This window comes from Neopelma chrysocephalum, unplaced genomic scaffold, assembly GCF_003984885.1.
Source record: "Neopelma chrysocephalum unplaced genomic scaffold, ASM398488v2 Primary Assembly neopelma1_96778, whole genome shotgun sequence".
Taxonomy (NCBI): domain Eukaryota; kingdom Metazoa; phylum Chordata; class Aves; order Passeriformes; family Pipridae; genus Neopelma; species Neopelma chrysocephalum.
Genome location: NW_020925422.1, coordinates 1898293 through 1925069, shown reverse-complemented (window position 1 = coordinate 1925069; position 26777 = coordinate 1898293). Strand labels below are relative to the sequence as shown.

General features: G+C 37.7%; 1 protein-coding gene across 1 annotated transcript in view; it reads left to right on the top strand.

Annotated features, from left to right (window-relative positions):
• Positions 1–15895, top strand: part of PTAR1 (protein prenyltransferase alpha subunit repeat containing 1) — a 36198-nt gene extending 20303 nt beyond the window's left edge. Inside the window, exons 4-7 of the mRNA XM_027709408.1 lie at positions 3322–3426; positions 7202–7415; positions 9672–9973; positions 10524–15895. Coding sequence (XP_027565209.1) covers positions 3322–3426; positions 7202–7415; positions 9672–9973; positions 10524–10872 — 970 coding nt within the window. The 3' untranslated portion in view covers positions 10873–15895. The remainder of the gene's footprint in view (positions 1–3321; positions 3427–7201; positions 7416–9671; positions 9974–10523) is intronic.
• The last annotated feature ends 10882 nt before the right edge of the window (positions 15896–26777 follow it).

Below are 26777 nucleotides of genomic sequence, written 5' to 3'. Positions count from 1 at the left end.
ATTGCTCCCCAAATTCTGGACCACTGACGTAGCTGGCACTCTGTGTTTGAAGGTCTGTTTAGCATCCAGGGAGAGGCTGTTATACAAGCCAGGCAATATCTGTGGAGTTATCAGTGAGCCTGCTCTAGCCAAGGAATTGCTTTGCTGAATCTGACCCTGCATTGTTTCAGGCTGGTGCTGGGAGTTTGCTCTTTTGAAAGGTAGGCACTTTTGTTATGTGGACATAACATTTCAGCTTCTCTGTGAAATTCCTGCTTCAGCAAATTACTAGTCAAGCTAGACAGATGTGTAACATATGCAGTCACAGAGTGGAGGACAGACTCTGTTCTGCACAGATGCTGGAGATAAATCCTTATCCTGAGCTAGTATGAGCTGAGAACTGATTGTATCAAATTTGCACTCTGCTTGCAGAACGTGATGTATCTGTTGTGGGTTGATTGGTTTTGTCTTGGTCAGGGGATGTTTGTCCTACCAAATTCATTCAACCAAGTCAGAAGACTGAAGTGGCGTTGTAGAGGACAAATGAGCATTTCAGCTCAGCTGGCAATCACAGAACGTTGTTTCTGGTTAATGAAGCACAGGAGAACGTAGAAGTTTAAACATGCTACCTGGTAGGAAGGAATAGATTGTCTACTTTGACTTTAAAGTTATTCTAAACAATTGTAATGTGTCTACTCTGTACAACATAGGCTTGTGTTTTATTTATTTATTTTAATTAGAAGTAAGCGGGAAGCTGCAGAAAGGCAGGTAGAGACTATAACCTAAACTATGAGAACTGAGCAAGGGCTAGTGGTATGGTGTAGGAAAACATGCTAAAGAATAGGAGCATGTCACTTCTTAGAACTGAGAGGAAAACCCCTTTTATACTGGATGGGCTACAAGATATCTCTAGTTTTTAATCATAGTTTCAGTTATTTTGTGTTTTTAGGAGTTTAAAAATCTTGCAAGTTAAAATGACCAAAATTTTTATTTAAGTGATTGTAAAGGAATTGTCATAAGTGCTTTTGTTCTTGCTGTTATACTTCCTGGCATGTACAATTGTTCAAAGTCAAAAGATATTAGGTAACAAGATGCTCTGAGAAGTCAGTGTTTTTACTATTAGATATCAATGACTTCAAAGGTGTCACATAAGGCAAGTTAAAATTTCAGAGTATCTTCTATGGAAGCTACAGTCCGTAACACTAAAAAATTAATCTATGATCCATGTGGCAAGAAAATGAGCTAGAAATTACATACCCCAAGTTTGATGTTAGCTGAAGAAGCCCTGAAGAGGTATATGTAGGAGTATATGATACTTGTGATTGCAGTCCTTGTGAATGGGAGAATCTCTCATATGAAAATCTTTGAAGCTAAAACCGACTTTTCTACCACAGCAGTGAAAGTGAATCTTGTCTGTACTGTTCCTCACCTTGCAAAAGAGGAAATTTACCTTAAAAGTGTGTAAGTGTGAGCCTATTTATTTACAGTTAATGCTTTAAAATAGAGCAATTTCTTCACTGAGAGTTTTGGTTTGGGAAGGTAGGTGGCCTGGTAATCTAAATCTGTGTTAAATATGCACATGCATTTAAGTGTCAGACTGATCTAAGCTGTGTTTTCATTGTCTGTGTGGTAAGTGATTTTTACCAAAATGTCACCTTTTGTAATGCAATAGTGGGGCAATTGTTCCACCTGCTCCCGTGTTGACATTCCCTGAATCTTTCTCTTGCTTGCTTTCCAAAAGTCAGTAGCACTGGAACAGAACAGTGTGGTCAGTCTGCCACTTCTGGCTGGTATACCTGAAGAACCAGCTAAAAGCATCCAATCTAAAGCATGCTGGAATTTGGTTCAGATAAAAATGAATGTCCCAGTAGCTATGTTTCTGATCTCTGCAGGCAGTTCTCTACTGACTTCACTAGCTATCAGAAGCAAAACTTTGTTAAGGATTTATACATTTCACTACTTTTCTTCAATTGTAAATAATATTTGCTCACTGCTAGAGTTGCAACCATTAGCTTCTGACCCTGGGTATACAGTTCAATTAAAGCAACACAAAGCCAAAGTACCAGATGGAGTCAGTTTCTCACTGAAAACTACCAAAACAGACAGAAAAGGACATAAGTACTCACAGGAAAGAAATATGTCAACTTGTTTGTGAGACTCAGGCCATAACTTTAGGACCACATTATATATTCTGTGCCAGACTGCAGAGAAGTTTTACCTTCTTACTTGTTAGCAGATATTTTCTGTTCCCCTGGGTTTTTTGGGTCAGAAAGTTGATCATCTGCTCCTTACTTACTAATGCTCCTCTTGCTGAACCTGGTGTTGTGCCTAATGTTATGATGAATCATAAATTTTAAAATAAAACCAAACCAAAACCCAAACCCATGCCAAAATTACTTCTGCTTTTTCACTCTCAGTTATAATTATGACTTCTGTAGGTTTGGGGAAATGTATGCTTTCTTTCTGCAGATGGTAACTTTGTAACTTACTGTATCTTTACTTGAAAGCTGCTACCTGCTAGGTTGGAGAATAGAATATGAAGACTACTGTCCTTGGAGGAACCAGTAATGGGGCGATGCCTACAAACATGGTCAGGACAGGCAATAAGAGTTGTAAAGCTAGAAGGAAGAGAGTGAGGGGCAGGGAATTCTATGCAAAGAAGAAGGATTCTGTGAGAAGGCCAAGTACGGACTTTCATTTTGCTCTGTCTGTGGTGAAGGTGCTCTGGGAGGGGTTGTGTTGGATGAACATTAAGATTTGTCGGGGCAAATTCTTTTCTTTTTTTTTTCCTTAAACCAAAAGTTGTGTTACACTTAAGTAAACTCAGTAATTTCAGCCTTTTTGTTAAGTTTGAAAAACGTTCCACGCACAAAGAATATTTTCCCATTCTTTTTAAATTTAGGGAACCTTGATACTGCGTCTTGAGCAGTATTTATAAACTGAAAGTAAGTGTTGGAGAGTGCTGTGTGTAATGGTATTTTTAGATGTACATAATGATCTTAGGGCTTAATTTGAAGAGGGAATGTTTATTCATATATGTAACCCTATTGGCTGTTGACTCAGTGATTTCTGGGTAGGTTTGAGAACCAATGGGTTGTGTATGTTCAGATTAAGATAAGGTTCTTTGATCTGGATTTATTTTATTGGGCCTGATGAATAGTGTGCATGTATGTATAGCACAGTGGGATGGTGGAATCCACCAAAGGGTTTTTAAGCTCTTGTAGTTTGACAGTGAAGTTCAGTTCTGATACAAAGGAAATGCCTTGCAATTTGTTACTGGAATTTGTGTTATGTTTCCAGGTTACTGCTTTTATTCATACAGATTTATTTTATCTTTTGTAGGAAAGAATTAATACTGTCTGGCACTTTAAATCCACTTAAAGATTTGCATCTTGGAAAACTGGCGTTAACCAAGTTTCCAAAGAGTCCAGAAACATGGATTCATAGGTTTGTTTCCCCTGCCTTTTATTGACTCCTTAAAACTATTTTTCCTAGGGTTTTTTTGTTTCCTGTTCTTGGGTTAAGAAGAGCCATAGGTGAAGGAAGACATCTAGCAATATAGCAGAATCTTTGATACAGTCATTGTGGAATACTGTGCTTTGGCTTTTGAAGCTACCTGCCTATATTTTACTCTTAGAACTGGAATCATATACACCTTTTTGCTGCATACTTTTTTAATAAACTTGAGAGGTGGGATAAGTTTTCCTAAAGGTTTGTCATGTCTTGCAGCACCTAAAATTCTCAGCCTGAAAATTCCGATGCCATCAATAGTAAGTATTTGAGCACTGTAGGTTTCTCCCTCTTTCCCTCCACCTTACTACTATATTGTGGTCTACAGGCATTCCAGAAAGAGAAGAATCTGTAAAAGCTAATCTTTATAACCAAAGCTGGCTTCTTTCCCATTTCAGTACCGGTCTTTTTGGTTTGGTGAATTTATTTTTATCATTTCTAATGTAAGCAAAGTCATTAAGTCACCACTACTAAATATTATAATAATAGATCACATGTTTGGAAAACATAGCTCCAGAATTACACAAATACACAAAGGTAATTATCTCAATCATGACTGAACGTTCATAAAATGCCTGTAGCACAGCCAAGTGAAGTACAGATCCACTGCTCAACTTTGTTTAAAAACAAAATAAATCTTGGTATATGTGTGATCTTTATTCATTGTGCCAATAAAAGGATAACTCGTCCTTTTATAGACACCTTAAAGAGAACTGAAGGTAACATATTAGGAAGCAGTTTGCAATGTGGGTGTTTAACATGTCCAGGATTAGGACAAGTGTAAAGTTGATAACGCATTAGGAGACTCATACTCTATAAAAAACCTAAATAAAACTTCCATCTTACTGACTACATGAGAATTTTTGGAAGGGGAATTTGTTGGTAAGCTCTTCTTTGTGAGTGCATGAGCTTAAAATTCTTGAAGTTAATTAGAATGTAATATATGGAATATTCCTGGGTGTTTCTTTCTTAGTAGTATTGATATAGCGGCAACAACAATCAATTTCTGTGGCACTGATTTTTAATTTTGTCGTTCAACTACTCTTCTTCATCTTCATGCTACTGACTCATGCTGCTTGATGGCTTTGAAGCAAAAGTATGTAGTTATAATGAGAAAAAATCTTGCAGTTTGTCATAGTTTAACCTTTTATACACTGTAACTAACACTGGGAAAATGTGCTTTTTTTTGCATTTAAATAGTTCTGAACCTGGTGTCATTCATAACTTTATGAAGAACAATAAGTTTTTATGAAATTAGTCAGAATGTTAGGTTCTTTATATTTATTTATCTCTTAGAAATAGTAAAAAATTCTGTCTATAACTTCCATGCAATCTAGAATTATGAGTATTTTAATACTGTCATAATTTGTTGCTCTTTCTCTTATTTGCCTACATCAAAAAAGTATATTCGAGTATGATTGTACAAATATTTAGCTTGGATTTGGATATGCTGACCATGATTGATACATGTTAGAAAATAAGATGTGCAAAAATTTTTTTTCTTGGGTTTTCTGTTCCCCCATGGTACCAAATCTCAAGACAGAAGTGCAAAAAAATAGAATGGGGCTATTAATAAAATTCTGTAAAACATATTGAAATTGTTTTTTCTTACGCACGGCAAGTACACTCACTAAACACATAAAAATACCAGTCATTCATTTTGCCAGATGACCTTCTGCTATACGTTTTGGGGTGTTCAAATAGATCTTGTACATATACAGTCAGTATATCTATTGATTGTGCAGTAGTCACTTATCAATCCTTCATTCATTTATGGTAATTCCAGGAACCATAATAGTAATAGGAACATGCAAAAGTGACAGTGACTCCAAATTAATTAGTGGCAATTTCTCTTAAAAACCTTAAAAATAATACCATGATATTCAGCAGTTTACAAAAATATATTTTAAATCTTCTGAAGTTGTGATTGCCTTGTCTAGCAAGTAGCTCAAATTTCATTATATGTTTTTTTAAGGTTGCAGCCACAGAGACCATAAAGTCTGTATTTTTTCACTCTCTCCTCTCCTCTCTATATAATTTATCAGAATTCCTTATCTTATAAAACATTCTCATTTTAAGAAACTGAAATAATCATAGGCTTGAAATAATAAAATATATTTTATTATAATAAATAAGTAAAATTTATTGTTTTACTCAGAAGTCAATGTAATGAAATGATACACATTTTTTGTTAAAGGAATGACTCTGCTCATTTAGTTTTTATGCCTAGTCAATGTTCCAGTTTCCATTTCTTGCAAATCTGTGAATTGAAGTGAAAAAATCCTGAAGGTGATGTTTGGATCAAAGACATTTTAAAAATCAAAAGTTAAGTCTTCAAAATTACTACATTTCATAAAATACAGTTATACAACAGTCAAAGAGCATGGGTTTGTTTGGCTGTACATCTTTAGTTAAAACAAATGTTATATAGGAAGAAAGTGTTCATACACTGCTTTTGATTTCTGCTGACAAACACAGTTTAAAAATGTATTCTTAAAAATTATCTTTAATATTGTCTTCCAGTATTTTAAGTCTTTTTTTTTAATAATCAGGAGAAAAAGATACAGTGTAAATAAAAAAATCAGCAAACTAGTATTTTATAAATGTTTTCAAATGAGAGATAAAGCATATGGATTACCAGTTTTATTTTTTTAAATAAAAAATTTACTTGTCTACTTTTTATATATATATATATACACACACACAATTTCATGTATGACTGGCAAAACAGAATTCTCTGTTTAAAAAAATGAATTTATTATTATTATTTTTATTTTAGTTATTGATTTCTTTTAACCAGGAGTGACAGTTTTCTGAAAGTTGCTATTAATTGATCTTGGAACTGCTGTTAGCCAGTACAAAACAGAAATACCTCTGTGTAGCAGACAACAGGATGTCTAGCTTTCCAGAGCATTCCACTTGGGGCCATTGGAATTCTGTTGGCATGTGCTGTTCTGTGGAAATTTACACGTCTGTGATCTGGTTTTGTAGAACCCTTTTGTGTAGGGACTGCAGATGCATGGTTTATGCAGCATTGAGGTTGTCTGTAAAAATACTACTAAAATACTACTAAAAGTCAGTCTAGAGTAAATTATAAAAAAGAAATCTAGACTTTTGTGCTTATCTCAGTCACATGAAATCAAATATGTGTAATTCGTCAATAAAAAAATTTGTTTTGCTTATACCTATAGCCCTTCAAACTACAAGCATTTTGCACTTTGTTACTTCTGGTGGTGTACAGAAACTAATTTGACTTGCTGTGTGCAGTACTGTCAGATGTAAAAAATATTGACAAAGCAGAGTTAATTTTTTGTTAAATGACTTTTTTCTATCTGTTGATGGATACTTCATGTTAGTGCTATGCAAGACTTTGAAAGAGGAGCTCGTGAGAAATCCCATGTGCACAGTATGCATTTTTTTGTAAATTTGCCATTTCCTTCTGGTTTTTTTCTGTATGCTGTAAGTAGCCATGACAACTTAAGAGTGAGCAAACTGATACAGCTGGAGTTAAATTATGTTGGAGTGTGATCATAATGTCATAGGTTTCAGTATGGGAAGCATTCAGATGGTTATGTTTACTGCTTATTCTTATCTGGCTAGAGTGTAGTTCAGATAATTGAGGTATTGGAAGATTTGATTTATATAAATGAAAAACCTTTTTTTTCTCTTAAAATTGCTCTCTCACCTTTAACATTTTATGTCGTTTAACCAGACGATGGGTGCTGCAACAACTAATTCAGGAAAACTCCTTGCCAAGTCTTGTGACTAAAGGAAACCTGGGAGCAGCACCTGTGGAGAGAATTCACCGACTAGTGCAGGAGGAAATGAATGTCTGCTCTGAAGCTGCTGGGAGATATCCAAGCAACTACAATGCCTGGTCCCATCGCATCTGGGTTCTACAGCATTTGGCAAAGCTGACTGTCAAGGTATAATACAATAGTGAATAAAGTCTTGAATTTTCTTGTCCAAAAAAAAAAAATACTGTTTTGCTGAGCAGAAGATAGAAATATGTTAATAAGACACAAAGTAATTTTTCTTGTAGACATCCCCAGTAAGGCCTTGGCTGTTTTTTAGATGACTGGGCCTCCAAAGGTACTTGTCTTTTGTGCAAGTGGACGTTGCCATGTTTATCTGGTTATCCTTAAAATCTTTCTTCCCCAGATGCAGTTCCTTTTCATTTCCCCAGTGCCCCAGACCAGGGAGGAAGTTTGGAGCTGCAGTTTATGGTTGGAAAGGCACTTTAAAACAAGCAAGCATAGGGTGAGGGAGGGTGTAGGAGGGAGTGCAGACCCAGAGGTTGAGACAGAGGTCACTGAGCACATATGTCCTGTTCTGGAGGAGGATGCCAGTTCCATGGTACTCAGCTAACCTCTGAAGGTAGAAGACAGCCCTTTGTGAGAGGCTATCAGGAGTGGAGAGGGAGGTGTTTTCATACAGTTTCCTCTTTGCTTCTCAGAACAATGACAAATGGCTTGTGCTATTCAGTGTGGAAATGGAGAAAACTGGCTTGGTAAGAAGGAACCTCTGTTGGAATTCAGACGTTAGCTGGCTTTTTTGTTTACTTCCAGTTGTTTGAAGCATCTTCCACTGTTACTCTGAGGTTCCTACATGAGAGACTTTGGTTTTTTGTAGATCTAAAGAGGTTTTAACGGCAATCTTCTGTATTGCTTTTTTTAAAGAGGTTTTCTAGTTCAGGTAAGGAGCGATCCTTGAATCATTTTGTTCCCTTTGTACAGGGAGTTAAAATGCAATTTAGTAATGAAGATGTTCCACTGTAACTTTGCAGCTTATATATATGTCAGATAATTGAATTGGATTATTCCAAGGTCTAGGTTGGACATGATGTGCATAGTATCAATTCCTACTGAATAAAGGCTGGTCTGATTTTTCTGAACCTCATGTTATTCTTTGACAATTTCGAAGTTCAGAAGTTTAAAACAGTGAGCTCAATTCTGCTGAGAATGGAGAAGCTGATCTTATGGTTTAAAGTGCAGAACTGGAGATGGAGAGGTTTAGTCCTCTTAAGAATTGCATGTGTGGGCTGTTATTTAATACTGCACTTTAGTTTGCTGATCTGTCAAAGGAAGGCAATGCTGATATCTCTTGTCAAGATATAAAAACACCTTGTGTATCTCAGGTAGAAGGCACTGTTTACACTGTTGTATTTGTTCTGATTTCTTTTAGAACAAATGCATTACAAAAAGGTGTATAACTAACCTTGTGTGTTTCTGTGGTTTTCTTTGTGGGAGCTCTGTCTTTTGTGCTGCAGAAGAAAAAAGAAACACTTCTCCCTATGAAAGTTGCTTTGCATCAGCTGGTCCTGTTAAGTGATGTAGGTAGCTTAGGAGAAAAGATTAAAGGCAAGAGTATACCAGTAAGATTCTATTTAAAGTCTTTAGAAGTAAATGAAAAGGGTAATTTTGATGTCTTTGGAGAGTTTAAACTTTGTAGGAGGAGCAATGTGAAGAAAGAAGTTAAGCCCTGTAAAGAAATGAAACCACTAGCTCTAATAGAGAAAATAAAGTAAAAGAAGCTTTGTCTGATAGCCAAACTTTCCTGTCTCTCCAGAAATTAATTTTGAAGGTTTAAAGCATTCAGACTTAAAGGAAAATTCTTTATTCCAGAACTGTTATAAACAGAGCTACAATCAGCAGTATAATTATTTACCAGAGTTATTGTGAAACCCTTTTTAGGGGTTCATCAATTACCAAGTCAAGCAACCTGATTATGGACAAATAATTTTGTATTTCACAGGCTCTAGGACTTGAAACATAATGTTATTGGTTGACATTCTTTCCTGGAAAATGAAGGTGTAAATTAATTTAAGTATTTTTTTTCTTTTTAAGTAACTCACCCACCCTCTGACATTCACAATCCCTTAGGCAAAAAGTAAAGTTTTTATAACTAATATCAGTTATTTATTACTAGTATCAGTGGTTTGGTGTACCACCTCTGCCTTCTCTATTTATTCCTAACCATTTTGAAATTCTTAAACCACTGCTTATTTCTTATTATATGTAGTTAGGGGTTTTTTCCACATCAGCCTGTGGTTAGGTTTCTGAGAAACCTATCTTTTCAGTGTTTGAAAGAAGTATTTATTTCTTTTCTGCAGGGATGCAGAAGCCTTGGTGGCAAGTTCCTTTTTTATATTGGTTGGTAACTGTCCCTGCTTTTTGTTTCAGGTTCTCCTTGATGAACTTTCATCCACTAAATACTGGGTATCCATGCATGTCTCGGACCATAGTGGATTTCATTATCGCCAGTTCTTACTCAATTCCTTGATAGGCAGAACTGTGACTGACAGTAACGTACTGGTAAATGAACAAAACCCTAACCTTCAGAAGGAGGAGGAGAGTGCAGGGACAGAAGCTGCTTGTGCAGAGGAGCAGAGCGTGGATCTCCCCCGCCGTTTAGAGGAAGAGATGGAGCTCTGCACTGAACTGATTGATAATTACCCAGGGCATGAAACCTTGTGGTGTCATAGGTAAGAGGACTTGGTCAAAAGAGTTTCCTTCTGATTTGTGGATTGTTCTTTGCTTGATATTTCCAAACAAATTGTTGTTCTGATTTTTAAAAGTACCACTCAACAAAAAATTTTAAGCTACCATGCCTTAAGCCTTTGGAAAACATTCAAGAGCATAATCAGAACTATTGCATGGAAAAATTGATTAGGCTTAAGTATCTTGCTGATTTAAGTTCTGCTTGTCCCTGTACTTTGTGCAAGAGACACAAGATATTGTTAGAAGCATCCTCACACTTTAAATGTTTAAAGGAACAAAAGATGAGCAAAAGGTAGACAGAAGATAGAGTGGCTGCAGAAAACCTGTGCTTTACTAGCTGGGTGCAGGTTCCTGACTAGGTAGGAGCAGATTTGCCAAAGTGACATTGAGCCCTTTTTGTGAGCAGTGACAGCAGATTTTGTCTGTGGGGGAATCTGGTGGGATAGCAAGTGAAGCAGTTCAGCAGCAACGGCAGGTTATTTTCCATGCATGACTTTTTTCTTTTCTTCTTTCTTCTTTCCTTTTCCTTTGAAGAAGGTGTGTGTTCTACCTTCAACAGCACCTGAGCAACAAATTTCCTCTTCTGAGTGCAGTGGTATCGTCTGCGGACAGCAGTGATGAGACTCTGAATAATTCCCACCACAGTCCTGCAACAAGTCACATGGCTCAAGCTATGGATGTTGATGGTTTGAATGAATCCAGCAGCAAACAAGGTTATACACAAGAAACAAAACGCCTGAAGCGCGCTCCTATGCAGGACTCTCTTGGTCCAGAAATGGAATACCAGTTCATTGATAAAGTATTATCAACTTGTAGGGATGTGGACCAAGCCAGGTTTGCTACTGCTTATAGGAAATGGTTAGTTACATTTTTAGGTCAGTGAAGGAAGTGTTTAAAGCTTTCAGGGTTCTTTTCTTAGTGCAATATTCTCTTTTCAGACACAAATGCATGTCTTGGTTGCAAGTGTTAGCCAACCCTGTGTTTCTCTCTCTTTTGATGGTCAGTCCTGAAGTTCAAATTCAGAGGAGAAGTCTGTCACTTTGTTAAAGAACTGGCATACCTTTTTATTTAGCAAATGCAGTTTGTTCCTTAGTCTTTTTAAGAAATCACTCTGTTGGCTTCCTACCATGACATTTTCTTACTTTTTACTTCTGTGTTAACTCTGAATCATTAGGCTTTTTTAAAAAACAAAAGAGGTAAAAGAAGAAAAGTCTGAAATGCTTGTGAAACGGTGTCTGAGAAAAGGATGGGAGAATCTGTCAGTAAAAGCTAAACCTGTTTCCAGGGTGTTCCTCTTTGCTATGTGGTGTCATGCTAACACCTTATTGTATCCAAACTGTATTTGGTGAGTGCTATTATTTTTGTGTTAGCGACCTTTGGTAGAACACCAGACTGAAGTGTTTCTTTCTCAAGGCTCCAGTAACAAGATTGGAGCCATCATGCCTTTTACTGTTTTAACTGGGGTTTTGTTTGCTTGTTAGTTGTCATGTTAGCTTGATGGGGAAGTCTATGAAGTTGAAATCCTGACACAAGAAAACGTGACAGAAAATAGTTCAAACACATCTTCACACTTAGAGCTGTATTTGGAAATACTTTTCTTAAAATAGAATACCTTTCCTTCTTACTTGGTGTTTATTTATTTTATCTCAACAATCCAGAATTAGTCACACTTGATAACATTTCTGAATGTATTATGTTCACTACAGAATCTCAGCCTCCTAAATCACACTTTGCTGATTGTACTTAACCAAGACCGTACAAGGCCAATATCTGATGGAGTAAAAACTAAGTCTTCTGACTGGTTGTTGAGACTATACAGTTAAAAAAAAAAGAAAGTGACAGCAGGAGGGAGCTATCTCTTCCCTTTTGTTCTTTGAGCTTCAGTCTTTGGGTTTTTTTTAATCTTCTTTACTCTTCCTTAAGAGCTCTTCTCTAACCATACATCTCTGTTTACATAACTGTAAATTTGAAGGGAATTTGAAATTAAATATGAGTTGTGTATTTTGTCATTTCCTTAGAACTTATCTGCATAAGGGATTTTTTACACTAGTAGAATTGTACTGATCTAGAGACCTGGGGGAAACATTCTACAGGTGTAGAAGTCTGTACGATGACAACATGGTCTCTTTTAAAATCAGTCTATTCACTGAGGGGATTAAATTTTCAAGTTAGTATCCTCATCAGAATTGCTGTATATATCTCCTGGCCAAAATGCCTTTTGACCATGATAAAGTTTCAAGATGCTGTTTCTGTTGCGCAGAGAGAGAAACAATGAGGGAGGAAAAACACAGGTAGCCTACTCAAAAGGTATCATTTCAAATGAAAAAAAAAGGCACTTGAAATATGGAATTCCAACACTTCTAAATAGTTTGATGAATGGGGTTTACTCCTGCATTTCAGACTGAAAACAGACCATCTGTAGTCTTTCAGAGTATGTTTGTGACACATTTCAGGCACAGAATAGCTAACAAAGACATTTCTATATGTAGACACTGTTACTGTTCTGTTTACAGTACCTAAGTAAGATTGATCTAGGCTTGAGCATCTCCATGTCGAAGTTTTGTCTCAGAGGGCATCCACAACTGCCTCTCCGTAGCTAGGGATGTTTGTTCATTTGGTTTGGAGTGCTCTGGGATGCTGTCTTGGTTGATGGTTGTAGTTGCAGAAGAACACAGTTGTTGTCTGAAGGAGGTGTGAGAGTGGCTTGAGAGGATAATTTTGTGATAAGATGTTCCCTCTGTGATCACTAATAAATGGGTAGGTTCAGGTACAAATGGAGTCTGAACTTAAAGAACTTAACTTGAGCAAGAACTTTTACCTATCTCAGAGGACCTGATATTCCTCGAGTATGGATGATATATTAAAGTATGTATGGTAGCCTGTGTCAGCTTGATTAACAATATCCCATTAATTAACAGTATCCCATTAATGACTAGTGCGAACCCGGAAAGTGTGAAATCAAGTATTAAGGATCACATTCTTGGTCCTAGGCTACTTAGTAACGTAGTTGTGTGTTCTGTTTGCCTTGGCAAAAATTACCTACTAGTGAGAAAAATATTAGTGATAGGAGCAGTCTCAGAAGTGGGAACATGATAAGAAATATTTCGTGAACTATAGAAAGGAAGAGATGCTCTCTTCTTGCACTGGAATGATTGAGGCTTTTAGAGGAAAATAATATTAGAATTTGACTTGAAACCTGTTATATACTTCTTCCAGACTATAATCTGGAGTCTTAGTTAGCTTTCTTAGAGCTCTACTGTGGAAGTTCTGTGCTACTGAATTTGACAATCTTTCCACCATAAGCATTTAAACAGATGCCCTCATAATACACGTGTAAGTTCCTATTCATGAGTGATGCATACTCATAAGAAGACAAGACTTGGTCCTATGTAACTGAACAGAGTTGCATTGAATTTTAATACTTGGAAAATGTTCTGAATACTCTGACTAGACATGGTGCTGATATTTTTATTACTTTTGCAAAACACTGATGGCTGTAGTATAGCTCTTAAGAGTGGATTTTCAAAGTCTGCAGCTGATGGAAATACTCCCCCACACTTTTTTTTTTTAAATCCAGTAAGAATAGTTACATTTAGAAATGTTTGCAGCCCAGGCTCTGCCACACAGAAAACTGAACAGTAACAGTGAAATTGAAACAAATCATATTTTTTTGCTTTGAAAGAAATGCAAACAATAAGCTGTTTAATTCAAGCTTTAATTTTAAATTCAAGCTTTAGCAATATAAATTATATGAAAGAAGAAAATAATATCTAAATTCTTCAAGCTGTCAATGCCCTGAAGCCTCATACATGAAATGATTGAAGAGGTACTTGTAACAAATTGCATTAAGCTCAGAACTGATCTTTGCACATACCTGTCTGGCCATTTGGCGGTATTGCAGAGTTCCATTTGGACACTGCTTGAAAAAAAGAGAAGTGGCTTCAGTCCGTTGGTAGTTAACACATATAAAGTTTACTGAATATGCTTTCTTTAAGTAAGGTGTTTTGTGTTTTGGAAATCAGAGACTAAAAATGTAGTCAGTGAACATTATTGGGGAGAAAATGTCCAACAGAAGCTGCAGAATACAAGGCTCTTACTCTCTGAAGTTCCCTCAAATATAAAAACAAACTTTGCACATCTGTAAACATCTTCATGTAATGTTCAGCATCTTTCCTCATTTTGTCATATGCTGTAGTATATGTCATTTGAATTGATGCAGGCTGTTTTTGTTCACTGGATTAGTCCTTGTAGAAATTTTTTTGTACTAGAAACAAAGGGGTTTGAGGAACAAATGTAATTTAAAACTACAGAGATTGGAGTAGAAGGAGTTGCATTTTTAAGGGATTGAATTCTGAGCTGCTAAATACATTAACTTTTATTTCAATGACATTTGGTTTGTCTTGTGTGTTACAGTCACTGGAGAAACGCGTGCAGCATTAAAGATAGCTATAATAACAAACCTGTATGACCCTATTGGAGCGCATTGCTATAGCTGCACTGATTAATATTTGTTAATCTACTCATGTCTGCATATTTGTGTTTTATTGACTTCTTATATATTTATACAACAAAGTTCATGTGTCATTTAAATAGGGGATAAGCTAAATTGTCGGTTTATACTATTTGATTAATTACCTTATATGTACTTTGCTTTAGGACAGATAAGCAAAGTGTAATATAGATAGAAAGCTTAGATTTTTGTCTTACAATCAAAATTTCTGGCATTTCCAATTTTGTGTTAGTGCTGCTTAATTAGAATGTGTAGCTAGACTTTATGGATGGGGGTGAGGTTTTTTTCCTAAATAGATAATTAATGAATTTTTAAAACAGTACTGTATAATATTGATGAATAGAAACAAAGAGTTTTGGAAAAGTTTGTCTGCATAGCCAGACTCAACAAGCGTACTCTTTTCAGAATAACATATAATACAATGAGCAAAATATGACTACCAGAGAATAATTTAAGTTGTGAGTCTTCAGAGATTTAATGATTTAATTTTTGGACAAGGTTGTTTGCTTAGTTGTATTTAACTTATGTGAGGAAAGAATGCTGTTTGGGTTTTTTTTTTCAATCTAGTAAGACATGAACCATTGCACTTACAGTGTGGGGGAAAACGCCCACAACTGCTGAATTGTGTCTTGTAGAGCAATTTTGGAAAAAGCAGTGAAGTGAAACATAGATGTGACTTCTAAATGCATCTTTGTCTTATGCTCATTTGGTGGCGTATTTACAATTAGATCTTACTGTTTTATCAGTGTCAGATACAGAGGAAAGGGTGTGACTCACCTATTCTCAAATGCACTTAGCATTCAAATTAGTTTGAAAGGAAGTTCAGTGTCTCTGCTAAGATAATTTTCCTTCTATTTTTCCCTATATGCTCAGAGGTATGTTTTCTTCTCAACTTCTTCTCTGTTCTTCCAAGTAGCAAAGAAGAATGTAGCAAAGCATTGGTGAGGTGGCCTAATTTTGTGTTTATATAACTCTGACTACCTCTCAAGAAGTACTTTGACTGATGTCCTTAAGTGGAGTTCATCAGGCTCAGTTTTTTCAGAACCTCATGCTAGGCCTATATTCTCTTTCAGATGTGAAAAGCAAGAGCTTTTTGAAGCCATCTAGTTTCCCAGGGAGAGTTTGAAGGAGAAAAGATAAAAAGATCATGTACTTAAAGTTGGAAAACCTAGAATTAGCATAAATTTTCATTAGTCTTTTCCTCTGAAGAAGCAAAATATTGCTAAAAATGGAGGAAATATGTGCTTCCAGGGAATTCATTATATTACTCTTTTGAATTACAGACCTGACACTTCCTAGTGGCTTTTACTTAGTGTGTAATGTTTCTTCTCAGGGCATAGTCTATTGTAGTGAATTAGAGTACATTTTTACTATTTATAATTATTGATTTAAAAAAGAAAAGAAAGCTAAACATGTAATAACTGCCTTTTATTTTTATTTTTTTTTGTCTAGCATAGTATTTTATATCTACCCAGTGATTTGCAGTAGAGCTTACCATTTTGTCTGCATTGTATTGTTATTCTCTGTCTTAAATTGCTGTTGCAGTCTTGCAGGAAGCTCCTGACAACTGCGGGATGTCCTCTCTGAGTTCCCTAGTACTATTCAATAGAATAGTCAGTATCTCAAAGGGGTATGTTGTAATGGTGGAGAAGTGTTTAACAGTATCTGTGTTGATGCACCATACATCTTAGATTTAATATTTTTAAATCTTTTGTTAGGACTTTGAATGCTAGAACTGCAAAAGCTTTTTTAATAGCTGCCAGACTCTTATGTACAGCAGAGTTATTCTGACAAGCAGAACTCTTAGCTGAAGCCTAGTTTATTAAACATCTTTATCTGCACCATCTGGAACGTGCTGTAAATCCTACTGTATAAACAGAGGTGAGAAGACCCCACAGTGAGGTGCCTGTTTTGTTCACGGAACATTTTCTGAACACAATACAAATATGATGAAACATAAAGCTTTTCTTGGATGAGGTACACCTGTGTGTTCATTGTGAATAAAGTTATGAAATTGGTACATCATTAATACATTAAGATTTCCTGAATGCTGCGTATAATGAGTAGATAAAGGGACTGGGCTTTTTTCTTAACAGAGTATTTATTACCTGTTATTAAAAAAAATAATGTAAACAATACAAGGTACCAGATTTTGTTTTTAGAAGGCAAAATATATTTATACCTACTGTGTTTATTCCCTTTTGTAGCAGTTTTTCTTTTTTGAAATGGATGCGTTTAAAACTGGGTAGTCATCTTGAAAAGTGCACTGGGGAATGTCCTCTTTACTTTCATATAATCAAAATAATAGATGTCTTAAGTAGTTGTAAGTAGTATTAAGATCCAAGGTAGTGACAGCACTACAGTGTTCAAGTGAGCCATTAAACACTAATTTTGTAATACTGTCATGTTCATCAAATTACTATTCTATTTAGGGAAATGCTTATTTTACCAAGATATGTGCAAAAATATTTAACTCTCACAGCTTTCTTATTAAGGGGATATACAACTAGTTTTAAACATAATATTTTGCAATATTTTTTCTATGAAAAATTCTCAGATGCACAGTTGTGACCATTGTAAATCTTATGTAGATTTCCAAGATAATTAGAGAAATGGTAAATTTTGTAGCAGAAAGAATAAAATTATGACAGGTCTGTCAGACACTGGAAAGTAATCTGCTGAATGACCAGTGTTCTACAGGATAGTGAATGTAAAGCATTGTTTGTTTTTCACTGGTCTTACTTTGTCATAGGATGAATTCCTGTCAGATGGGGATTGTTTTCTTTCTATTGTAATCAGTAAAGAGCTTATTTGTGAATAAATTATCTATATTTATTCTCCCACAGTAAGTGTGCATGTATGTGTGAATGAATGGACGGCGGAACTATATTTATGTCCTGTGAAAACTGCAAAAATCTCCCACATTTGACTATTTTTATATAGCACTGGTGATCTAAGTCTGAATCTAGCAGCATCAGTGCCAGTACCAGGCTGTTTGCTGAAAGCAACGAGATCTCTTGCTTCCCCTCTCTGTCTTACTTTGCCTAATTTTCATGATACTTGGGCAAATGTGTGCACACACCAAACAAATCATTATTGGTGGTGTAGGAAGTGTTTGAGACTGTGAAAGAGTTTGTAAGGTCTTGCAAGCTGGGACGACTGGGGAGCACTCAGCCAATGACCTGCCTTGGGGGGATACCTTCCAGTGAGTCCTCCAGAGAGGAAATGAATAGGCATGTTTTGGATGAAGTGCTTTAGCATCACAGGAGGCTGAGAAAACTATGTCAGACACAAACTAGCAACTTGAATTGGTATTTGAATACAAACAACAAGTAGTCTTTTTGGTACTTAATTTTCAATATTTTTCGCATGTTCTTTTTATAAAAATAAATCACATCAAAAATATTTCTGGAATTACTCTTCATTTTGAATGCCTTCTGATTTTGAATTACTGGATTTGAGAGCTTTCCTTAAAGGGATCGATTTTATTGGAAAATGCTAGCACCTTTCCTCCCTCCTCCTAGACAATGTGATTAATTCTAAAATGAGCACCTAAAATCATAGGGCACCACTCAAGGTATTGCTTGTCATCCTAAATGCAAAGTTTAAAAATGCAAGGACATGTTTTACTTATACACTTTTTTTTTTCCTCTTACTAGCTGCTAGGTAGAGGGAGTATGTAAGGAAGCCCTGAGTCAATAAGAACAATCTTTTACTTAATTTGGATGTTCATTAAATCAGAAAGCTTAAAGCAAGTAATAAACCCTCCAGTTTATTTTGCATGATCTGGTTATAATTTTGTTTTTAATCTGGATGCTTTATTTTTACGTCTGTTAGTGTGAGTGACGAGACTCTCACTGACTTCATTGACATAGGATCAGGCCATGCTGTGGAAGGGGGTGTTAGCCACTATCTGATAGCCAGGACATATTTAGTGTGATCAATTTTAAACGACTTCTTTGTCTTTAACAAATTGTCATATTAATGGCTTCAGTGAAAAAAAGAACAGTTAGGGTTAGGGTTATATATGCTCATCAGCACTGTGGAAAAGAAGCTGTTAAGGCTTTGGAATGTTTTAGGTTTAAAAGGGCAGCTAGAGAAAAATGAAGGGTACTACAGGGTATCAGTAGCTGAGAAAGCTTCCTTTTCCTCTCTCTTTTTTTTCGCCCCTCTATTTTTATCTCCCTTGTCTCCCACCTCTGCCCCCCTGGCCATTCCTCCCTTCTCTCCCCTGCCCCTGTGCTTTTTTAAATCTTTTCTAGTGGCAGAAGGTTTCATACAATATGCCTGTGTGCAAACCAAGGTAACACTTTAGTTTTGGAAATAGTGCATATCAGTAGCATACAGATAGATGCCCGAGGTTTATGCAAGATATTTAGGGATGACTGGTAATCTTTTAAGTGGCATGTGATAACTGATGCAATATTGAAGGGGGAAAGTCTTAATAAATAGTGATGGCCTAAGCATTGCTGTTCTCCAAGCATGCTGTCTACATTTATGATCAACCGTGAACTGCACATTTGTCACCCTTTCATCTCACAAATGCTTATAACTAGGTAACAGCGAATTTACCTTTTAAAATATATTCACGTAATGTTGATTTGAGATGTTCTACAATTATTTGTTGTTATCTAGTTCTAGATAGTTCTCACCACACCTTTAGTCCATCTTCAGTGGAACCTAGCCAAGTATAAATGGTTATAAATCTAGTTTTGCTGTGAAGGGAAGTATAAAACATGCATTTTCCTGATTTATTTAGAAACATAGAAGGGCATCCTAGCACTACTCTCCTGTTGTGCACACTGAGTTTTACATTGTTTATCTCAAATATTTTGTATTGCATGTTAATTAATTTTTTTCATATCTTAGTAGTACAAAATTAATTACAAAATAATAAAAGGCACCCTTACAGTTCTAACTATTCTATGCAGATGTCTTCCAGAATTTACAGGTACAATTTTAGTGGTGATGGTTGGTAAGTAGATTATTTTCACTTATTTATTGGCAGACTTGTTTTTATATGTATTAGTGACAAAATGGACTAAGCACCGCTGTAAGTTATTGTATTTCTGTAGAAAATGGAAAATAGTGTAAAATTGTTTTTGTTAAATGTTGGCAGTTTATAAATAAACTCGTCATCTCCTAAAAACCCTCTGTTTTCTGACAACACATTTGACTCCAGTTTCTTTGTTTTCCAACTGATATCCTTTGTAATTATTGTTAATCACTTTTCAGTGATAAGCTGCCTTTAACTTGAACTGTGCCTTCTTTTGTGAATTAGATGATGACAACAGACTTACTGTGGTTCTTTTAAACATTGACAGTTAAGCCTTTTTAAAATGTTTTTTTAGGTCTTTGTTCAAGCTTAGTTTCTGAAAAGATTGAGATGAACAGCAGTTCTTCTGGATGAGAAGTTTCTTGTTGGCAATAGACATACAATAGCTGACTGTACTGTCTAGAGTCGCAGAACTTGGACAGCTGATTGATGCTTATGTTTCTGTAACTTTTTTAAGGTTCAGCATAAAATTCTGTGACTTGCCTTTTTTAAAATCTGGAATCAAGTGGAATAGCTTATGCCAGTTTTTCCAAGTTCCATACAAGTTTTGTGCAGACATAATTGAGAGGAAGACATTTCACAGATCTTAAAAGCCGGTAATTGCCCTCTTATGTTCAAAAAATGTATTTTGTTTGATTATATTAAAGATAGATGTAGTATGGAAGCATGGTACTTTGATTCCAGTTGACTGCCTTTAGAACAAAAATTTTGCTGTATAAATTTTGTGAGACTACCTGAAGAAGAATCCTCAGGTAACCCCTAATCAGAACTGGATGAAAAGATACTTGAGGTATGCTCATTATTTTTGTAAACTTTCTAATTATGCAAATACTTATACATTAACAACTGGATCCATAGCATTGATGTTTTAGATCTGCAGTTAAGCTTCTGAAGTAGTATACTACTTCATGTATAGTTCTGTGATTTTGTTTATGAAAAATTGTTCATTTTTTGTCAAAACTGACACATTAAGATCTCTTTTATGGACTTGAGTTAATGCTGCAGTAAATTTGCTTCCAGTCCTTGTATATCAGGACAATCAGTAGCTCTATAAAGAGCTTTCATTGCAGGCTGTTATCCAAATAATTCTGAGATTCATTTAAATAATGTATTAAGTTAATAAATATTAATAGAATATTGAACTATCAGAGTATGTGATTGGGGTTGGGTTTTTATTATTTAAGCAGTGGGATATTTTGGTATATTGGGATATTTTAGTATAACATCATATGTAAAAACTATTTAAATAAAGTTAGAGAGTTTTCTATTTTATATCTTTTACAGGGTGTGACTAGAATCGTAGGTCCCATAGTTCTCAAGTTCACTTAAGTGTTTCTTGTCTTGTCATCTTGGTATCTTGTTCAGATATACATGCAAAGAAGTGAAAAATATGTCTGCATGGCCATTATCTTCTACTTGCACTACTTGCACTTTGTAATAATTATTTGCTCTCTGATATAGTCCTACAAGTCTTCCACTGTTCTCTAGATCCAATAAATCTAAATCTTCCCCAGCTACTAATAAGCAAATGAACCTCTAGAACTTCTTTGCTGGCTGCCAGAAGGCAATGGTGGTATTGTCTGGTTTTCCAGAAGCCTGGAGTATCTGGCTGTTAACTCTGCAGTCTGCTTGGGGTTGCTGTGCATCTGAAAAGCTAGCCATGGATTCACCACTTCCTTTGTAACCGAATGCTTGAAGCGCCTTTGAGAACTACTTTTCTGCAGTATCTGGTAAAGATATAAAATAAGAAAAGTTGAAATGTTATGTCAAGAAGTATCAGTAGGGAGAGGTAAGTTCATGGGGCACAGCGTGGAAAAAAAAGCACAACAGAAGCAGTTTGTTTGGCTGAGTCTTCCTACTACCTGCATGAGCTATGTCTGACATGCAGACATGATGACAAGCTAGGAAAGCGGTTTCTAGGGGAAGATGGCATTCTTTGGAGAGCAAGCGTTTTTCAAATTTTGAAGTGGAGTGTTCAGAAGAGAAGTAGGAAGTTTTCTATTTAATGTGAGACAGTTTGGGGGTTTTTGTCTTTAATATATTCTCAGCTGACATACCCTGTAGTATCAGGGGTTTGGGGTTTTTTGGTGGGTGGGGTTTTTTTTGTTTCGTGGTGGGTTTTTTGGGGTTTTTGTTTGGTTTTGGTTTTTTGCCAAAGTACCCCTTCCTGGTGTCTTAACGCTCAAAAGATAAAGGGGATAACAAAGACTTTTAGCTAAAAGCTTACATCTTTAAACACATACAGGCATGAAACCAAGTCAAACTATAAAGTATCCCAGTTCTATAGTGTCACTTCAGGTTAGCATGTCTGTGTATGCATGTTTAGCTGTGTGGGATACAACTGTTTTTACCCGGGGAGATTTAGCAGTACTGCAAACGTCAGTGGAACCATGAAAATTTAGTAGCCAACATGGCTTCACTACTGAAGGACAATATAGCTTTTTCTGATGAAAAGGGAAATGGGAATCTTCTACTCCATGCATAACTGGTGTCTTTACAAGGTACTGTCTAACTGTGTTTTGTGAGGGACTGGCCCCTTTTATAACCCCTGCTGTCTTACCACTGTCTACCACTACCTCCCCATCCCCACTCCTTCACCAGTCTGCACAGCTACACTGGCCCCCTTGTACATCCTGGACCCTCAGGTTTGCGTCCACATCAGTTGCAACTTTCCAGTTTGCCTATGGTTTCTTAATAACCCATTCATTAGTGTGGCTGATGAGGTCTGTTATTTGCCTTTGCCTCTGTTAGTTTATCTGTTGGGTTTATGTCTATGCGTGCTCTTGTTTGTGCCTTCCCCTTGTTACACCTTTTGGTATTGGAATACCAGATACCTGTAAGAGAGCAGAGACTCTCTCCTTTTACATACCCTTGCACAAACTGGTTTACCTGCTTTCAGGAAAGCTGAAAACCTTGCTTAACTGTAGTTTTTTTATCCCATGTCAGCTTTATTCTTTCACTTCTGAAGCCTTTTCACTTTCACTGGAAATGTAAAAGCTTTCAAAAAGTCTTAAAATTAATAGATTTATTGATTCCTACAGTCCCGTGAAACACAGCCTATTCAGTTTGGTAGTGCTTGACTTGAATTAATACAGAAATTAAAATTCAATTCCAGCTGCTCATGAGATTTGAGCTGTAGTTGCAGTTTTCCCTGCAAGATAGGGCAACCGCAAATACAAAGGGAAAACTGAAACTACTGCTTGAATTAAGGAATCAGAGAGGAGAGTGGGTGGCAGACGTTAGAATTAGTGTCTTGTGGACTATAATGAGGATGGAAAGGGAACAACATGAAATATAAATAGAAAAATTCCCTTTCTATCTTGAAAGGTTTCGGGCTTTCTCCATCAGCAATAGGTCTGCAACTGAGAAAGAGAACATGCTAATGAACATGGTGCCACTGGGTTAAAAATAGGGATGCAGACTTAAATGTGTATTGATACACAGCAGCTCAAAGCTGACTGCACTGAGTCATATTTAGGAACATGAAAGTGACCTGGGAAAATGTTGGTTCTTCGCTATCCCTGCTAGCAGAACTAACCACTGCAAACTTACCAGCTTGGGGGTTAAACTATCAGATTATCTGTAGGAAGTAGCACTGTAATAAACTGTTTGATGGCTCTGGACATGTCATGGTTTCAGCAAGGCCCAAAATCCAATTCCGATTCCTAGCCCCCCACCCACATCTCAACCCCATGTGAGATGGGTTTTTCCAGACAAAAACACGAGACTCAATATGGGGGAAGGAATATATTACAAAGACTATACACATAAATAAATACTATAATACATTGCATACAATCTTAACTCTATATTTATTTCTACCATGACAATAATATTTACAATGGGCTAAATCTCTTCTCCCTCCAAATAAAAGTCTAGGAGAGAAGAAGAAGAAAAGACCCCTTCCAGTCTGTGAGCAGCAGGTCTTCCTCTCTAGGCAGTAGGTTCTTTTCTTCTCTTCCACCAGAAATAGTTGCTGGCTCTCTGCCAGCACACACGAGGGAGGTTTCCAAGTCTCTCTCGGCCCCCGTCTCCAAACAAGGGGTCTTTCCATGGGCTGCGTAACCCCAGACACGGCCGCTACACCATGGTCATATCACGAAGCACCGGGGTCTCCGTGACGGTCTGGTATCTTCAGGGGAAATCAAGCCCCTGTGCAGAGCTCCCATGCTCTGCCTCAAAGATGGCTGCCAGCTTCTCTGAAGCTGGAGCAGGGGGGGCCAAGGTCACCCCCCACACACACACATTCCTTCGGCCGTCCTGGCTTATCTCTCAGGAGGCCATGAGCTTCCTAGCTCCTCTCAGCAGTGCATACTGCACTTTAGGACTCCTCTCAGTCCACCACCCCCTCCTCTTTCTCGGAGGGGTCTCTAGTGAGTTTGGGGGTTTTGGTTTGTCCAGTTCTTACCCTCCAAAACTCTGTTCCTGCTGCTGGCTCGGTTCTACTCCTGCTGCTGCTTCTTCCTTCTCTTCAGACATCTCTGTGTCTTTCATGCAGCATACCGGCTTCTGCTGCTCCTTTTGGTCCTTATCAGTTGGCTCTTTGCCACTGCTCTTCGGACGCTGCTGTGTCTACTGCTGCTCCGTCTGCTCCCAGCGTCTCCCAAGGCTGCCTACCGGGAGAAATTCTCCCAGCTCTTAGCCACAGGCACTCAGCCCAGTTCTGAGTCCCTGCAGCCCCCCAACCGGGGGCTGGGGGGGGGGCAGAGGCCCCCAAGGGGCCAGAGCCCCTTCTCCTCGTGGCCTCTACAACATGGCCACCTCTTCTTCTCCAAAAGTACTACTGCTTCTCTTCCGGTCTCCAGAGATATGTTTATATTTTGCAGGAGCACTGATTGGTCAAACCCCAAGGGTCTCCACCCCCTGGGGGTTACCACTTTCAGCTTCAGGGAGAAAACCTAGCTCAAACCACTACAACACATTAAGGAAAGAGGGGAAGGTGCGTATCTCCATCCCTCTCTAATAAGAGGTTTCCATAAGGGAAGCAGAAATATAAAGCATATTTTTCTTCAAATCTGGAGGGCAGAGGAGGGGGTGAGGAGAAGCCTACTGAATGTACACAGAAAGTAAGATTGACTCACCACCCCAAAGGAGAGTAATCACATGGCACAGGAGACCTGCTTCACCACTGCATGGAACGGGCAGATGGACCTGCTTGTCAGCCTTTATCAAGCCTGATATGTCCCTTTTGTAAGGGCTAAAAGCTACTTTATGCTTCTTCAAGTCTGGCTATGTCAGTGAAGTTGAGCCTTCCTACATCTCCCTGTATGGTAACTAGTTTGCAAGATATTATCATACTTCTTTTTATCTCCATTTTTTTATTTTCTGAATCAGTGAATATGATGGTTTGTTTGTTTGTTTTCTTTAGTGCCAAAGGTTTGATAGGAAGAATAAGTATATATCCCCACTCAGGCCAAGAAGACGACTATGCTTGCAAATGATGCATAAATTAACTGAGAAAAAATTAACTATATCTCAGCTGAAACCAGGGCATTCCCTCAGCCCCCTCACCAGGGTGGCAGTACAAGAAGCAGAAAAGGCCCTGGTGCTGTGCAGACACTGCTGAGCAATAAGAAAAACACCCCTGTATTATCAAGTTCATTTTTGGCACAAATCAAGCAAATCAAACACAACCTCCAGTCACTAATTTACCAGATCTGTTGAAGCTCAGCAACTGCAGGATTGAGATGTTGAGATTTCCTGGTAGGACACTTTAATTCTTTTTCCACAACTGTTTCATATGTTCTTTTGAAGTCCACAGAGAAGGCACTAGCAGATTTTACTTTACATTTTCAGTGGTAGAGCATGCCCAGAGTATTAGTGCCACTGTTCCTCTGAGAAGAGTCAACGCGATCACTTATTGTGATGATCTGTTTATAGACTAATTTGGGCACAGCAATACTAGAGCACAACTAGTTGCAAGTATAACCTCTCCAAACATGCACCATGCAGACACTGTCTCCTCTGCATGGACTGTTCCACTTTGCAGATTCTCCCCACTAAGCTGCATCGCTGGATTCACAGACAGCCTGTGTAGAGCAGTGGGAGGTTTCATCTCCCATGCATTCCTGAATTTGCTCACAGCACACAAGGCAGAGTAAAACAATCCACAGTGAAGAGGCATCCGGTCTACCTGGAGAGCGGCAGTAGCACTGCCTGACCTGCTTGCTCCTTTGCATACTGTGTCCTGGGTGCTGAAATGGAAGCATCCCAGCTCTGTCAAATTGAAGGGATTTTTATTCTATTTGCAAAGCTTTTGTATCTGCAGAGGACCTTTCAGTTGTACAGCCACAAACTGTACTCAGGTCACATCCTCTCTTTGTAAGCTCCTACTTCTGTAGGTACTGTGGATATTGTTTTCTCCAGGGTCATCTGTTCATCATGATCTCCTCTCTGTGTGAGGTTGTTCTTTCTGACTAAAAACAAGCAGGAAAAATAGAATCTGCTACTAACCCCATCTCTGTGGACCCCTGAAAGCCCATGGTATTTGTCTATAAGCTCTATTGTACACCTGGCCAGAGCAATTCAAAGCAAATCAGTTTCACTAAAAGAAGACCTTATGTGGGCCTGCTCCGTCCTATCAGGACTTTCGGATCTGCAACTGACCTGTTGAGGTGTCAGGTGAATTTCAGTCTTTGAGCTCAGAGTAGAGCTGGACATCACATCTCCACCTCCCACAGTATCACTAATACATCTCTTACACAGTCTTTCCTTCTTCAAGAAAACTTGGCTTTAGGAACAAAGAGAACAGACAAGTTAGTGTCTCCACAGATTTTCGAGGTTTATTCAATATTGCAGATGCACACACTGAATTTTAGCTTCCATAAGTCCAGGCTCAACCTAACACAAGTTCAGTGCAATCCCAAAGCTCCTTTTCAAACTGTAGTCCCCTTCTGATTCTGCCAATCAGTGAAATCTTTCGTATCTGATGTTTTGAGCTCCTTGCCCAATTGCACAACTGGGCTGGGCTGAATGGGGAACAGGGTAAATGCCCAGGGGGTTTTCAAAGCCAAAGCAAGAAATCTACGCTCCTCTGGACCAGGGACAGTTCTGCCATTGGGGCTGAGTCAGAGGACCTCAGGGCTCTCTGTGGTGGCTTTGGCCGCTTGTCCATTTTGCCAAGAGACCCCCTGGGAGCTCCTGAGGAGGAGTTGGCACTGAGTGTGGTGATGGTGCCCAGAACCCACTGAGCAAGGGGGTGGGGATGAAGACTGTGGCTTGT